Raw genomic sequence first — 16,366 nt, forward strand, 5'->3', positions numbered from 1 at the left:
GAAATGAAAGGCCCCGTATACAATCCAGATCCATCATAATAGATACCATAGGTACAAAAAAAATATAAACATGTTTCGGGTCTTGATTTTTGTCAGCTGTACTCAGTGGGGTCTTACAATGTCCTAGGCCCTACAGTGTAGGTTTTCCCGTCAGTAAGCCTTTAATACTTATATAATGTTCACTTATTTCTTCCATAGATGGCTTACAACAGAACATCCCATCGGCCTCCTGCGGACCGTCTTGGTGTTCATCTTCCTCCCCTAACCCTCCCAGCTTCCTCCCTGAGCCCTGCAGGCAAGAAGCTCATGAAACACAAACGAAGCCGGGAACATCAGAAGACCCTCAATGATATCATGTATGTTCTATAATCGGATTCACATCTGTAGTAGTTTATTCTCTGCTTTTTTTTTTTTTTTTTTATGTAGATTGTGAGCCCCATATAGGGATCACAATGTACACTTTTTTTTTCCTATCAGTATGTCTTTGTAGAATGGGAGGAAATCCAAGTAAACACGGGGAGAACATACAAACTCCTTGCAGATGTTGTTCCTGGCAGGATTTGAACCCAGGACTCCAGCACTGCAAGGCTGCAGTGCTAACCACTGAGCCACCGTGTTGCTCCCGTTTATTTTGTATCATGATGTCTTCTTTCTACAGAATGAAGGAGGCTCTAAAGGCTTATGAAGAAACTGTAACAGAGCAAAAAAGGAGAGTTCCCACCCCTCCTGAGCCCCAGTTACCCTCGACTGTAAGTTGAATCATCATAAGACCATATATATATATATATATATATATATATATAATTTATACATAACTAAATATATATATATATATATATATATATATATATATATATATATATGTGTGTGTATATAGAGGGCTTTTGACCCACAAAGCCCATTCAAAAGGTCTGTAGGGTAGTTTTATTCTACAATGCCAAAAATGCTGAAATTCTCACAGATCAGCAGTTCATGGAAGATTCTGATGCCATATTATACACAAAAGCAGATCGCTCAGTAAGCTGCATAGTGGCTGGTGCCATTACTGCAACTTAGCTCTCATTGACGTCAACCCCAAACAGATGACATAAAAAAAGTGTATCATGGCTATGGTGGTCGGTAATGGCCCTAGATCATTGCTATTCCACCCATGTTGTAGCTTTCAGGAAGGTTCTATATTATGCTTCAGGTTTTATAACAGGTTTCTTGCCCTTAATGTTTCTTTTTTATTACAGATGAACAGCGAGCAGAGAAAGCTGAGGGTGAGATTTATACATCTTGTATAGCATTGTACAACTCTATACACAACACCATTAGACAAAGAGGTTTTAGTTTCCACTTTTATTGGTGATATTGTTTGATATGATTTTTACATTTGTTATAGAGCTTTCCTCTTTGGCAATCACTATTGTAAAAAGTCTCTACTGGGGGGCTGCATTTTGGGGGGATTGGGCTAAGGTTTTCTTTACTGCTCAATCTGTTCCCTTGTCTTTCAGATGAATTATTTGTACATGAAGAAATGTGTAGAGAACAGCCCGGTGGTGCCCATCCAGAAACATTGGCTAGACTCCATGCTCACCTTAGTACCGCAGCCTCTTCAGAAGGGCAGGGACCAGGAGGCGCTAGTATCAGATCTGTTGGAGGAAGTTTCTCAAGATTTCGAGAAAAGTATGAAGAGACATTTGGGTGAGTCTTTTCATGTCTGCTACTTTTTTTTTTCACTTGCTCATTTAAATGGGATAAAGATGTAATACCTGGAATGGCCACTACTAAGTGGGTGGCGTTCAGGTGTAAACAGGCAGCAGTGCTTGCAGGAATATCTCAATTTTTTTCAAACAGCACTTTGGCAGGGGTGCTGAGAGTAAGACCCATACCAATCTGATATTGATGGCGTATCCTTAGGACAGACTGCCTCTGTATCCCACATTCTCTGAGAGGAGAGGATGTGGGAGAAAGGAAAGAGGGAGGGGGGGCAAACAAGTGAAACACAACTGAGGAAGGGGCTTTGGAGGACCCAGATTTCTCTCGATTGATTTAGCAAAATCAGGTTGAGTGTTGTGCTTACTTGTTAAAACAATTTTGACCACTAGATGGCAGTGTGGAGACAGATGAGATGTCACATGTTATATGTATGTATGATATGATGATAAATAAGGACTTTATATTGTGCCAGCCTGTTACATATCTGTTATCATGACTACTTGTTAGCTTTAGGAATTACAGCATTCTTTTATGGTTTCCTTCAGTCAGAAGTACTTTGATTAAACCAGAGGTTAAAGGATTAGAAGCAGAAGAGTCTAGTCTGCCACCTGAATTTCCTATGTGAGTATTTATTTATCTGTTCCTTAAATCACCTCACATTAGACGCTAAATATTACCTAATACTTCACTCTCTTCCCCTTTCAGAGGTCTGGATTTCTCTAAGCCATGGCATCAGAACTTTGTCCAAGCAAGACACGAGATCATCAAAAACCTACATCTTGTCTCTCCGGCTATCAGGACCATACTTGATTTGGGATACACAACATTCTCTAACCTGCTTGTCGTTGACTTGTCTGGATACAGGTTATACAGAACTTATGTTGTTGATCTGATCAGACCTGAGATTTCCTGTATAATATAGCAATTATAAAAACACAAAGTCTTAATAATCATCACAAAAACTGGATGACATTAGAGCATGGAATAAATTAGGTTATTTTTATTATGTTTCTAGGTCAAAAGGTCCTGTGGAATGTGAATCACTAAGAAATAGTGTTTCTTTGGCATGTACAAAGACAGAAGAGAGGTTACTGAATACCTGGTACCCCAAAGTGATCAACCTGTTTGCCAGTAAAGATGCCCTGCAGTCCATTAAAGCAGATAAGATTGATTCCTTTTACAGCTGTGTCTCAACACTTATGTCCAACCAGGTAAACATGGGACTAATGCGATCTATGCTATATACTATGCTATATATAGTTATTCATCTGTGGGAGTCCCAGCAGTAAAAACCCCACCAGACTAACAGTTGCCACCTACCTAGTATATAGCTGATAGTTGCTTATGGCTGAAATACCCCTTTACTGTACTGTTCATTTGTCATGTAGCTTATTTATTTCTTCTGTCCAGGTGAGAGACCTCTTGCAAAGAAGCGTAGAAGCTTTTGTCAGTCTATTTGACCCCAAGGACACACAATTTTTGCCGCTCTTTAAAATGCAACTTACATTTGATGATGAAAAAATGGATTTCTATCCGAGCTTCCAGGACTTAGAGGAAGTTGTACTATTTATAGTAACTCGGATCTCAAAGACATTACAGGTATTTCTGATTGCTTTCTCGTTATTTATACATAACTTATATATGTGTACATAGATATATATATATATATATATATATATATATATATATATATATGGATACAGGTATAAAATGAATTGTAGCCATGAATTAGATGAGTTATTATGTGCTTGAACAACCCCTTTAAGCTCCCCGTAGTAGTGACTACAGCACAATGTGTACACAGTGGAACTCTGTAGAAAAATAAAGCTTCAAAGGTATTAATGACAAATTAAATAAATTAATAATGCAGAATTTTTACCCTGTGTAGATAATAAAAATAAATATGGAAATTCATTTTAAGTAGTCAGATCCAGCCACAATCCTTCTCTAATTGAACGATAAACTAGGAAAAAATCACCCTCTTTGTCAGTGGTGGGGGGATGTATGAGATCTGTAATTGCCACTGACCACACTTGTTTGCTGGGTTCAGTTACCCTATAGAGATGGACGCCTATTGTGATTATTTATGGTTGTGTCTAACTCTGTGAATGTTTTCTCTTTGCCCAGAATATTCAGACGGTTCAGTCGTGGCTTTCTGGTAGTAATACAGTTCAGACTATTGAGGCCAAACTCTCAGATTACATCATTGAGTCTGCTGTACTGAAGCTGAAAGAGGCGGTCAGTCACAATTTACAGGAGCCTTTGAGGCATTTTGAGACTTACGGTATGTTCCATCCGATTCTGAGAAGAAGGATATAATACAAATGGGCCTATTGGGTTTTCTACATTTGCACACTTTTCTATTAGTTGCTAAATACTATAAGGGCAACATGGTGGCTCAGTGGTTACTGTAGTCTTGTAGTCTGGGTTTGAATCCTGCCAAAGACAACATATGTAAGGAGTTTGTATGTTTTCCCTGTGCTTGCCTGGGTTTTCTCCGGGTACTCCGGTTTACTCCAAAGACGTACTGATAGGGGATGCAGATTGTGAGCCCTACATGGAACAGTGACTAACAATGACTGTAAAGTGTTGCGGAATATGATGGCGCTATATAAGTAAGCAAAGTAAATAAATACAGATGTAACATGGGAGCGCTCAGCTCTGTGCACTGTACATTACAGTACGGGAAATCAGGAGCAACTATAAACAGCTGATCTGTGCTGGTGCCAGCCCTCCACCGATCCATAGATTAGGCCATAAAAACGTCTTTGATAGGAGTACGGTGGCTCAGTGGTTAGCACTGAAGCCTTGCTGCGTTGGAGTCCTGGGTTTCAATCCTGCCAGGAACAACATCTGCAAGGAGTTTGTATTGCAAACCGCAGCTTGTCAATTATATCTATGGAAACGCCGGTTTCTTTCCCGTAGATATAATTGTAACAGAAAGTCCGCAGAGGAAAACTCCGCAAACTTTCTGTTTAAAGCGCTTTTTGTTTAACACAATTCATCCCTGCCGGGTCGTCCCAAGAGGCATTAGCCTTAAATGCACTTCCTCTGTATCTCTCAGTAATACAGGTTGTTTGTCTTTGTAATTTTCACTGATATGTTTTAATGTGATATGTTGGGGGGTCTTTACTGAAGCTATTCACTCAAAGACCACCTGGCCACCTAGGAAATAATGATGTAGGTTAGAAATGAGTAAATCCAGCTTTGTAGGTAGAAATGGGTCCATGGTTATAACTCTGACCAATTCGCTTTTATTATAGTAGACATGTCCTACTGTTTCAGGCTACATGTTAGTAAGTAATTGATTGGTACTTAGATCTGATATATTACTATTTAGGTTATTCGAGATCTGATTTATATTCTTTGACTTTCATTCCATAGTGGAAAGCTTCAGCTGGCTGGTGAATGGTTCAGCCGATGAGAAAGTAGAAACCTTTTTGTCAGAAGAACACAGTTTTGATGAATATACAGGGGTACGTATGTGTGACCATGTTTGAAGGGGCCCCTGACAATAAGCTGATCATAAGGCGACCTAACATCCCCGCAGGGACCATCACTTGAGCTGCAGTGGGAATAATTTTCTCGCCTTTCTTATTTAAGGGATGTTTTGCGCGCACTCGCAGATCGGGAAGGTGTGTAAAAGTGTGGGGAAGAAGAATATAAATGTCGGGTGCTTTGTTAATGAACGGTCTGTATTGTATGGCAGTGCCAAATCCCTGATAGGTTGTATACCAAGCACCAGATAGACCCAATTCACTATAATGGGGTTTGTTAGAGTTCCATTATTGGGTCCAACGTTTTGCCACACGAAATAGCTCAGCATGCTGTACTACATTGTCCGGCTTGTAACAGAGGACTCCAGTACAGATGCGGACAGAATAAGTTATTTTTAATGTGACCGTTTTACTGAATTGTATATAAATATCTTCCAGTTTATAGAACAATTTCACACCCTGGCCCGAGATATTATGGGACTACCTACCCGCGCCTATTTCACCATGGTCCAGCTTGACTGCGATGATTTAAAGCAAGGACTGGCTGACAAAGCGAAAAGTTTTGCTAATGTATTACTAGATAGACTAGTGACAAACCACAGACTGGAGAATGAGACGTGAGTAAAATCCTGGATTCAGTGGTTTAACTAGAGGTTTCTATTCTATGTTTTCCTGGCTAAAAATATTGAGTATGTATTCCTCAAGATTGTCATTAATATCAGATCTGTGGGGGTCCACCACCCCATTCAGTAGCTGTTATAAGCAGCTGATACACAGAGAATGGAGCAAGAAGCAGACAGCGCTGTTCTCTGTGTTGTGGCTGAACTGAGTCACTGCAGCTTAGATCCACTTCCAAGTGAATTAGTGCTGATAGGAAGTACCTGTTCTGGCCACTACACATAGAACAGCGCTGTCTGCTCCCTGTTCGTTTCTGTAGCATGTAGTTTCCCATAATCATATAATACTACAATCATATCATAGTAAAGACAATAGAGAGCTTACATGTTTACTTCAAATAACTTGGTAATAAAGGACGTCTGAATGTTATTGCAGGTTGTGGGGATATTGTCGCCACCCAGATTACTCTTCAGTAGTAATTTGCTTTCTGCATGCATTGTTTTCAAACAAGACTTTGCAATTTGGCTTCATCAGATTTTGCATACAGGGGCACGTTAGTTCATGTAACAGGACAAGGGGGCAGTATAGAGTTGTCAATTATCTAACAGGTTCCTTTTAAAGGGATTTTGCAGCTCTATCCTCCTGCTGATCTGCTGTTTGAAGAGGCCACAACACTCAAACAAATGCTTTGATCTCTTTACTGAAAACCAAGCACAGCGCCATACATACAATATATACTGCCTGCATTTGGTATTGCAGCATAGCCCTGTTCTTTGGAATGGGTTTGAGATGCAAACAGGCCGTGTGACCGATGAATGTGACATCACACATCAGCCATAAGCACTACGGGAAAGACCTTGACGAAAACGCATTGCAATTTTTCCCTTATCACAGAAGGTTTCTACTTTCTGCTTGCCTTATACCTATACAAAAACTGCCAGCATTTCTGTAGGTATAATTGACATGCTGCAATTAGCAATAATGCAAGAGTTATTGAAATCGAAGCATTTCCTTTGCGGATTATTTTCTCGAATGTGTGGATGGGATTGGCCAGAATCTCACCCACTTTGCAGTTAATGTAAAATGCTGTGGTGGGGCCGGGTCCTTAGGCTGTCATAGCACCAGGACCCGAGTATAACTGCTACCTCTGTACCTCTCATGTCTGCTATACTGTACAGTAAGATATAGCCATTGATGCTACAGTGAGAGTATTACATCTTGTAGCAGATTCTTTAGAATACTATGAAATATCATTTATCTATTTTAATACCTCTGCTAATATTTTGTTTCCCTTAGAATCTGCATGGAATTTGAGAAAATTAAGGAACAGGCATTAAAGGTCCCTGAAACGACAGAAGATGTAATAGAGGAGATTGAATTTGTTGAGGAGGCTAAGAGTAAAAGCCTTGTAGAGCTGAAGTCCCGAATTGCTGTATGTATGACACTGAGACTTTATAACATCTTATTTAGGATTATTTGGGTATTTTGTCTGTTTTATTTAATTTCATTTCTCCACATATGTTCAGACATGAATAATTTTCTCCAAATTGCACAAAAAAAAATCATGATCTATAGGGTATGCTGTGGATTTTCCTGTTGCATGTGAGTAGGGTCTTGTATAGCCGCTATACATGGGAACCTTCTGCTTCCAGCTCCATCTTCTGCATAGATTTCATTAGCAGAGGAATCCTTGAACAGATGCAGTGACCGGGTGTAAGACCCCATCAATCTAATACTGATCACCTATGCTAGGGATAAGTCATCAGTATACAAAAAAAAAAAGACCAGGGAACCAGAAAACCCCCTTAAGGCTGGGGCCCCACGGGCCGGAAACGCTGCGATTTGCCCGCGGCGGAATCGCCATGGAAAAATTTGTGGCGTTTTACAGTACTTGCAAAATGAATGGGATTCATGCCAATCCCATGCCCACTTTGCAAAAAAAATCGCAGTGCGGACACGCTGCGATTTCCAAAACCGTTGCGGTTTTGAAAATCACAGCATGTCAATTATATCTACAGAAACGCCGGCGGCTTTCCTGTAGATATAATTGTAACAGAAAGTCCGCGGAGGAAAACTCTGTGAACTTTCTGTTCAAAGCACTGTGGAAAGAACCACGATGCGGTCACGCCGCAGTTGTTCCCGCAGTGCTTTAGTGTGGCGTTTCCAGCCTGTGGGTCCTTAGCCTAACCCAATGACCCATTATTTGTAGCTTATATTACATTATTATTATGTTACATGAATTCATTAGTATATTGTAATTTTTCTTTTCTACTTTCAGGAGTGTCAGAGGAGAATGAATTATCTTCTAGATGTTCATTTATTTTTACCTGAAGATATCGTCCTGAACTCAACAGTGTTACTCTGGCCAAAAAATATCAACCCAGTGTTTGATGAAAATGACCAGGTACATAGATGTATAGGGATATATTTGTGGAAATGGGACTTTGAGCACCAGCTTTGTTTTTACACTGCAGCCTATAGATATGATATTTATTGTGTCAGTTCTTTAGTTTCTTATAAAATATTGATAAGTTGGTAAAACTTACATTTTACTCATTGAGCATTTTTTGCAACTCTTCTAAAAGCTGATTGAAAAGGCCAAACGTAAAGGTGAGAGCGAATTATTGGGCAAAAGAGAGAAGCTTATGCTGGAACTGGAGAAGTTGTCACGTCGGATGGAAGAGTTTGCAGAGTGTTCTGAGCTGGATATGATGCAGCAGGTATGATATTAATGTGTTGTATAAAGGTAGAAATGTTCTAGTTTGTAATCCAAAGCTTGATCTGTATGTTTTATGTGCAGTTTTGTTACAGAATCACCAGGATTTCATTCCGGCAACATTAAATCGTTGTTTGCAAATGATGTCTTTGGCTGGATTCTAAGCTAGGGCTCCAGTGCTGCAAGGCTGCACTGCTAACCACTGAGCCATCATATATATATATATATATATATATATATATATATATAGCCAATTTTGTACTATAAGATTATCCAAATTGCAATTTTTCTGTTCTTATTCTATCTGATTTCAGTATGTAACAGATGTGAGAACAGTACAGAAGCGCATAGCAGATGCAGAGGAGGTGATGACTTATATTAACAAAGAAGAGGCACTGTATAAATGGGACCTTACTACGTACCCTGAGATAGATGCTCTAAAAGTCAACATTGAACCTTATCAGAAACTTTTTGCACTGATTTATAAATGGCAGAAAACAGAAAAAAAGTAAGTACAGCCATGTTAAAGGGGGTGACCACGGCTTCATATGGATGGCCTTTTCTACAGGTCATCCATATAAGAATAATGGAGGTTGAAAACCAGCAGTCACTGGAGATGGGCATGGTGTACTGAGTCAGAAGCAGATGGTTCTTTAGATTGTGTAGGAGCTGTAACATGCTATTATAGCTCCGTTCAATGTTGTGTGATGAACTTCCGGCTCTATACATTGTACAGATATCAACTGATCAGGGGTCAGACCCACAGAAGTCTCATATTGATGACCTATGCTAAAGATAGGCCATCAATGTGAAATCTTGGACGACCCATTTAGGCATCCCTGTATTAGAATACTTGTATGTATAGGCTTATGTTAAAGGTGGAATATATATATATTTACATTTCTTTTTTTTTTCAAATACGCTATAGGGGCATGGTACGTCAACATGCGTCAGTCCTGCGTTAATGTTTTTAATAGGCAATATGTAATATATCTAATGTGATGCTGCTGCAGGATGACTGAACACAACCAGGTTCCCCCACAGACTATTGAGGGTTCCAGCAGTGGTGCATTCTTACCCAACATTATTGTATGGCCACCTCTAGCTTTTAGAAGACTCTGGTCTGAAAGCAACTGAAAGTTTTAGAAATAAAAACATAAATTAAAAAACAAAATTTATCATGCTTACAGGTGGATTGATGGCGCTTTCCTTGACCTGAATGGAGAAAACATGGAAGCCGAGGTGGATGAATTTTTCCGGGAGGTCTACAAAATGATGAAATTATTTCAGCAGAAACAGAAGAAGTCAGAAGAAGAGAAGAAAAAGGCGACTCCTCACCGAACGCTAACGGAAGATAAGGATAAGGTAGAAGAGGAGAAGAAGGAAAGCCGCATAGTTCTCATGTGTTCTGCTATCACGGAACAAATCAAGGCTTTTAAGGTATGTTTATGCCCAATAAAGTTATATTTATAAACAGATATAGACTGTCATGTCCATTCAAGTCTTTCTTCAGCAGTAAATGTGCTGTAGTTTTTTATTAAAGATTGTCATCAAGTACCCAAATCTGAAATATGTTCACTTTCTGACACATTGATATTGATATTGCTCAGTGTGTACATAGGAGGCAGGATATGCAAATCTGTTTTCCAGGCTGTAATTAGGAAAACAGTGCCTGTGTTGCTATTTTTCCCATAGTCCCCCAGTGGAGTGAAAATGGCTTGTAAGTCTCCATACGCCATCCTGTAAAGGTTGCACACTCCCTAAGGCGTGTTATTAATCCCTACATAGGAGGCAGGAATGCTTCATAATAGAAATGCATCATATACTAAAATCTTAAAGGAACACTCCGGGCAAAATAGTTACACAATTACAGCAATTGCAGGGCCTAAAGTCATATGCTGCCCCCTCTGGCCCTGCACTAGAGCTAGGTAGCCTTGGCTTTCTTCTGCCATATAACCTTACAAAATCAGAGTTTTAGTATGAATACTGTAAGAGCATCAAACCCTGATCTATCACTGGAATATTGAATTCAGGTTATAGTACATTTATTTTGTAGCATTATGGATATCTTATCATGGAGGCTTTCTATAGCAGAAGCCTTGGAGTGTGACTTGACCATCCGTTCCACTCGCGTCAAAACACCAAGTCTCAGCCTTGACTTTCTGCCCGGGGTTCCATGGTCGTGTTTTTGCAATATATTTTTGAGGCTGAAGACCACTTTAGAATATTTGTGTGGACATTGACCCTGACTTTAATCTGTCTCCTTTGCAGGAATATATCCCATTGGTGAGCATCCTTTGTAACCCTGGAGTCAGAACCCGCCATTGGCTACAGATGTCAGAGATTGTCGGCTATGACCTCACTCCAAATTCAGGCACCACCCTGAGAAAGGTTTTGAAGCAGAACCTGACGCCATACTTAGAGCAATTTGAGCAGATTAGTGTGGCAGCTAGTAAGGTAAGGTCTACTAAAGGTCTTAAGATATATCCAGTTATTGTCATGAAAAAGAACACGACTCCAAGCATCCCTCTGAAACTCCTCTGTGAGAATCTACCATCACCGATCAATGCTTTTGATCAAAGATTTCTGTGTTTTTTTATTAGGAATTTTCCCTGGAGAAAGCAATGCATAACATGGAAGAGATGTGGGACTCCATATTCTTTAATACCAGTTCCTATCGGGAATCAGGGGTTTCTATTCTGTCAGCAGTAGACGAAATCCAAACCACTCTGGACGACCAAATTGTGAAGACTCAAACAATGAGGGGATCGCCTTTCATCAAGCCTTTCGAGAAGGAAATCAAGGTATAAAATATTCACCTGCTGGTGAGCGTCTGACAATAAGGTTTCCTTCTGCATTAGGAGCTTTGGGGCTAACATTACATGAGTATTTGCTCAGCTTCAGTTTACACATAGTACAGGTAAAAAAATAATCCACATAACCAACATGATTTAACATTTCTACTAACAGGTAATATTAAAGAGGACTTGTCACCTCTCCTGACTGATCTGCTGTAGTAAATGCTTAGAACAATTCTGGAGCAGTTTTTTACTAATCCTGTGCGTTGTCCTTTTCTGCCATTATTCCTGTTTTGGAAATGTATAAATTGACAGCTCGGTGTTATCATTTCCCTTGTCACTACACCTTCTATTGCCACCAATGATTAGACAGTGTCAGTTTCATTAATTTTTGAGGTTGGGCTTTAAAAAACATCCATCACTCATCACACATTCATGACCCCTGCAACATTCAAACAGGGGACACGTGACCCCCCATTATCATAGCTGGTAAATCCCACAGCAATCATACCACCTTTCCTGGGAATAGGTGATAAATTGTTTTTGTGGACCTACCCCTTTAACATTAATATCCATTAAAGGGGTTGTTTCGGGCTTAAGCTATGTATGGCCTATCTTCAGAATAGACCAAAAATACCTGATTGGGTGGGGGGCCAAGAAGCAGCCCTCGAATTGATTGGCTGTACTGAGCTGCTTGTGGTGCCCATCCTATCCATAATATAGGGACGCAAACAGAGTGTCAGCTACAGTGACACACCCGGCTGTTACACAGGGACGGAGCTCTCTGCTTCCAGCCCTGTTTAATGTATAGGATGGACACTGGATGCGTTTCTATACAGGTGATGGGGCCGGCTCTTGACCCTCTAATGATCAGGTGTTTGCAGCCTACCCTGCAAATAGGCCATAAACAGCTCAACCCCTTTAATAATTGTTGCCTAATATCAAAATCATTATCTTATATTTTACTTGACTTTTTTATTAAAGGAGTTGTTAAAGACTTCATATTGATGGTCTTCCCATAGAACAGGCCAACTGTATCAGATGCTTGGGGTTCATGCACCCAGCCCCCCACTGATCATCTTCAACACACATAAGATCTGCACAGTATTAGGAGTCATAATAGGAAAGCTGTGTAGTGGCCACATCAGTGTACTGCCGCTCAACTCATAGTCAAGTGAAAGCTTCAATGGCACATTGTGGTCACTATACTGTGTACGGAACTGTCTGCTTCCAGCTCTGTACACTATCTATATCCAGCAGCCATTGCATCTGATTGGAGGGGATGTCAGGTATCCTACTGATCTCATATTGACAAGTCCTAAGGATAAGCCACCAATATTTAGTCTTGGATAACCACCTTAACCTTTTACGCTCTTCTTTTAGCAATGGGAGGAACGACTGATACGGATCCAAGAAACCATTGATGAATGGCTAAAGGTGCAGGCTCAGTGGCTGTATCTAGAACCCATATTCTCTTCAGAGGACATCATGCAGCAAATGCCTGAAGAAGGAAGGTTATTCCAGACTGTGGACAGAAACTGGAGAGAGATCATGAAACATTGTGTGAAGGACCCAAAGGTTAGTAGGTGCTTGATACGAGCAGAATCCTGGTGCTTATATATCTATTACTGATATAGTCTGAGACTCCATATTCATGTAGATCTACCTGATGGTCCAGAGAATATGAAGGTACCAAATGAAAGAATACAAATGCCAAATCCTATAATTTGATCTTGCAGATCCCAGTTTTTGAGCTTTATATTGTCAAGGCATTTGTATATTCATTTGCTTTCCAAATAGGTTTTTTCCTTTTTTTTTTTTGTTCTAAACCTGATGGACTTGTTTTCTTTCAGTCTATATAATTATATTATACATCTGACTTATGGATCATCTACTATGTTGTAGGTCCTAAGTGCAACTTCTCTGACTGGGCTTTTGGAGAAACTGCAGGACAGCAACGTGCTTCTGGATAAAATCATGAAAGGTCTGAATGCTTATCTGGAGAAGAAGAGGCTTTTCTTTCCACGGTACAGTCCTGTCACTTGTTGACAAAAGAAGGGTTATCTCATTACTATAACCAGTATAATCTTACTAGGTATATGAAGGCACAACTGTAAGGGGTTGAGTCATCAGAGACAGTCTTTTGTGTCCTTTGCCCCTTGTTCCACTCCTGCTAACCCCAGTAAACAGCTGATCTTGCTGGGATAAGTCCATTCCAGTGACAACTGCAGGAGAATTTGGCATTACAGAATGACAATTCAGATAAAAGGGTGTCTATGTAATCCAGTCTTGCCTGAATTCATGTTCTGGATTAAAGATTAGGGGACCTGAGGGTCCCCTCATTTATGATGTCTATAGCCCAAATACAATATATAGACAAGGGTTGTCTTTATAAGTTGTTTTTCTAGGTTCTAGAACAACTGGACAGACATTTGTCCCTAGTATTAACCACTTGGCAAACCTTGAGCAAAACGTGCACCATTGGTGCTTGTCCAGTTGTTCACCATGACAGATATTTTCATTATAATGACCTTGCAGGTACACAGACAAGATCAATTGCAGGAGTGCTTCTGTGTTATGCAGCCTTGCTTTTGCCAAAACTACCAAGCTCAAAGAAAATTCAGGTCCTGCCAGCTAACCACATTCAGTGTTAGCGCTTCTGGTGGCATTACTGTCACTGTGGTTACTGTGGACCGCAAACAATTCTCAGGGCGGTCTCATTTGTTTGCCTATGAGAGCATAGTTGTGATACTTTATGTCCTCGTAGGTTATTGTGCATATCTAAATGCATGTATATCTCAGTAGGATAATATAGACACCACATATTTGATATCCCCATGTGTGTAGCATCCTCTACTTGAGCTATATATCCTACATTTGGATCATTACATTTTTATTACATTGTGCACTTTTCATAGATTTTTCTTCTTGTCCAACGATGAAATGCTGGAGATTCTCTCAGAGACAAAAGATCCTCTCCGGGTCCAGCCACATCTAAAGAAGTGCTTTGAAGGGATTGCAAAGCTGGAGTTTCTTCCTAACCTGGATATTAAAGCCATGTACAGCACAGAGGGGGAACGGGTAGAGCTTATCCAGACAATCTCCACCTCTGAGGCCCGGGGTGCAGTGGAGAAGTGGCTCATCCAAGTGGAAGATGTGATGCTGAGGAGCGTCCATGATGTTATCGCGCAGTCAAGAATGGTATGGTTGGGCCAGCCAGTTACTTTTTTTTGTCTGAAAATAAGAAAGAAGATGAAAGGGACCTTATGTTATATTTTAGGGAAAATGTTTTAACATGGCAGCCTGTGAACAATAGATATCATGGTATGACTGCATAGAGGTATCCTTTAGAGATATCTACCAAATGTATATGTCAATAAACTCTCCATATGTGTACCTGTGATAGAGACTTCAAATATGTAAAACTGTATATGTCCTAGATAATGTTTGTCAAGTTATCTGTCTCTTAAGTACTCTTTGTTAATATAGTTTTACCTCTTTCTAGGCATACCCTGAGACTGCAAGAAAAGACTGGGTCAGAGAATGGCCTGGGCAGGTTGTGCTCTGTGTCTCTCAGATGTTCTGGACAAGTGAAGTTCATGAAGCTATTGGCAGTGGCCCAGAGGTACTGTCTAATGGTCCTTTGCTAATTCAGGTTGCATCACTTGTATATCATACACATTGGTTTATATGTCACAGACAGACTCCATGATTAGGAGGGAGCCAGGCACTAAGTTGCTTCTATTGCTCTCCTGACAGATAGTCATTCCTTGTGGTACACTTATAGGGGTTGCAGAGGCTGCAATTGCTCCCAGGCCCAATATCAAAAAGGGACCCAAAAGGTCCCTCTGACTTTTATATGAGAGTGCTAATACTTCAAATAACCTGTGATAGTTTAGGGGTTTTTTTTGTAGTGGGTCTCAGATCAATAAATACAATAAATCCATATACATTGAGCTTTCCCTAGTGGCTTCTGAAGGGAGTCAGAGTAACGAACTGAATTTTCCCATGGTGGGACTATTAAAGGATTATTTTACCTTATCTTAAATGGGTTGTCTCATCAAGACAAACCCAATCTATACATTCTATAGAGAGGGCCCCAGCTTCGGATCATTCTCTGTAAGGCTCTCTGTACAAGATGCTTTATTCTGTGGGACTAGAGTTATTCTTGTATTACACGGATAGCTATTTGTATGAATGGCTGCCATGTCATACTACTTACTATACTTACTAGAACAGCCACTGTGGTAGCAATGCCTAGCTGGTCCCAGGATCCCCTGGCTAGCTGGGGATGTGTAGAGTGGGAGGTGATCGGCTGACAGCACCGGCTGCCCCTTTTTCAAAGTGTTTGTCTATAATAGTATATATCCTGGACTTTTCAGTTGAGCATATGGCCCTATGATTCTTATGTATGACCTTTCTTTACAAATGCAATTGTAATATGTATGTTCAATGTAGATTTATTTATGTAAATGCATTATTTCTAGGGCCTAAAAAACTACTATGAGAAGCTGCAACTTCAACTAAATGACATTGTTGAGCTTGTAAGAGGCAAATTGTCCAAGCAGACGCGTATCACATTGGGAGCTCTTGTTACCATAGACGTGCATGCTCGTGATGTGGTTATGGAAATGATAGAAAAAGGTAGGTACATTTGTATTATAGCTGGTGTATGTACTTTTAGCACTATATATTTAATATAGTATCTTTGTATTTACCTTGTTACTTGTAACACTTTGAAGATTGACTATATTCTCACGTATTCCTCAGGGGTTTCCCATGAGACAGACTTTCAGTGGCTTGCCCAACTACGGTATTACTGGGAGAATGAGAATGCCAGAGTCCGAATTATTAACTGCAATGTGAAGTACGCCTATGAGTACCTGGGCAACTCTCCACGCCTGGTCATTACCCCTCTCACTGACAGATGTTATCGGACTCTGGTATGACGTGATAGTTACATTGTTTGGCTGCTATGTCAAACATTAAAATCTGTACAGTGATGTTAAAAAATACATAGTAGTTAACTCATGAAA

At 40.1% G+C, this 16,366-nt stretch overlaps 1 protein-coding gene across 1 annotated transcript in view; it reads left to right on the forward strand.

The window, feature by feature from the left end:
- The first annotated feature begins 198 nt into the window (after positions 1 to 198).
- DNAH12 (dynein axonemal heavy chain 12) overlaps positions 199 to 16,366 on the forward strand; it is a 59,643-nt gene continuing 43,475 nt past the window's right edge. The window contains exons 1-24 of the mRNA XM_075286770.1: positions 199 to 356; positions 659 to 749; positions 1,236 to 1,262; positions 1,497 to 1,686; positions 2,247 to 2,322; positions 2,407 to 2,565; positions 2,717 to 2,912; positions 3,112 to 3,300; positions 3,829 to 3,985; positions 5,086 to 5,177; positions 5,637 to 5,815; positions 7,113 to 7,248; positions 8,095 to 8,220; positions 8,402 to 8,536; positions 8,847 to 9,040; positions 9,723 to 9,972; positions 10,804 to 10,989; positions 11,136 to 11,336; positions 12,714 to 12,908; positions 13,236 to 13,357; positions 14,249 to 14,531; positions 14,836 to 14,955; positions 15,818 to 15,974; positions 16,101 to 16,273. Of these exons, the coding sequence (XP_075142871.1) occupies positions 199 to 356; positions 659 to 749; positions 1,236 to 1,262; positions 1,497 to 1,686; positions 2,247 to 2,322; positions 2,407 to 2,565; positions 2,717 to 2,912; positions 3,112 to 3,300; positions 3,829 to 3,985; positions 5,086 to 5,177; positions 5,637 to 5,815; positions 7,113 to 7,248; positions 8,095 to 8,220; positions 8,402 to 8,536; positions 8,847 to 9,040; positions 9,723 to 9,972; positions 10,804 to 10,989; positions 11,136 to 11,336; positions 12,714 to 12,908; positions 13,236 to 13,357; positions 14,249 to 14,531; positions 14,836 to 14,955; positions 15,818 to 15,974; positions 16,101 to 16,273 (3,792 nt within the window). The remainder of the gene's footprint in view (positions 357 to 658; positions 750 to 1,235; positions 1,263 to 1,496; positions 1,687 to 2,246; positions 2,323 to 2,406; positions 2,566 to 2,716; positions 2,913 to 3,111; positions 3,301 to 3,828; positions 3,986 to 5,085; positions 5,178 to 5,636; positions 5,816 to 7,112; positions 7,249 to 8,094; positions 8,221 to 8,401; positions 8,537 to 8,846; positions 9,041 to 9,722; positions 9,973 to 10,803; positions 10,990 to 11,135; positions 11,337 to 12,713; positions 12,909 to 13,235; positions 13,358 to 14,248; positions 14,532 to 14,835; positions 14,956 to 15,817; positions 15,975 to 16,100; positions 16,274 to 16,366) is intronic.

Source organism: Leptodactylus fuscus, chromosome 9, assembly GCF_031893055.1.
Source record: "Leptodactylus fuscus isolate aLepFus1 chromosome 9, aLepFus1.hap2, whole genome shotgun sequence".
In the NCBI taxonomy this organism is placed as follows: Eukaryota; Metazoa; Chordata; class Amphibia; order Anura; family Leptodactylidae; genus Leptodactylus; species Leptodactylus fuscus.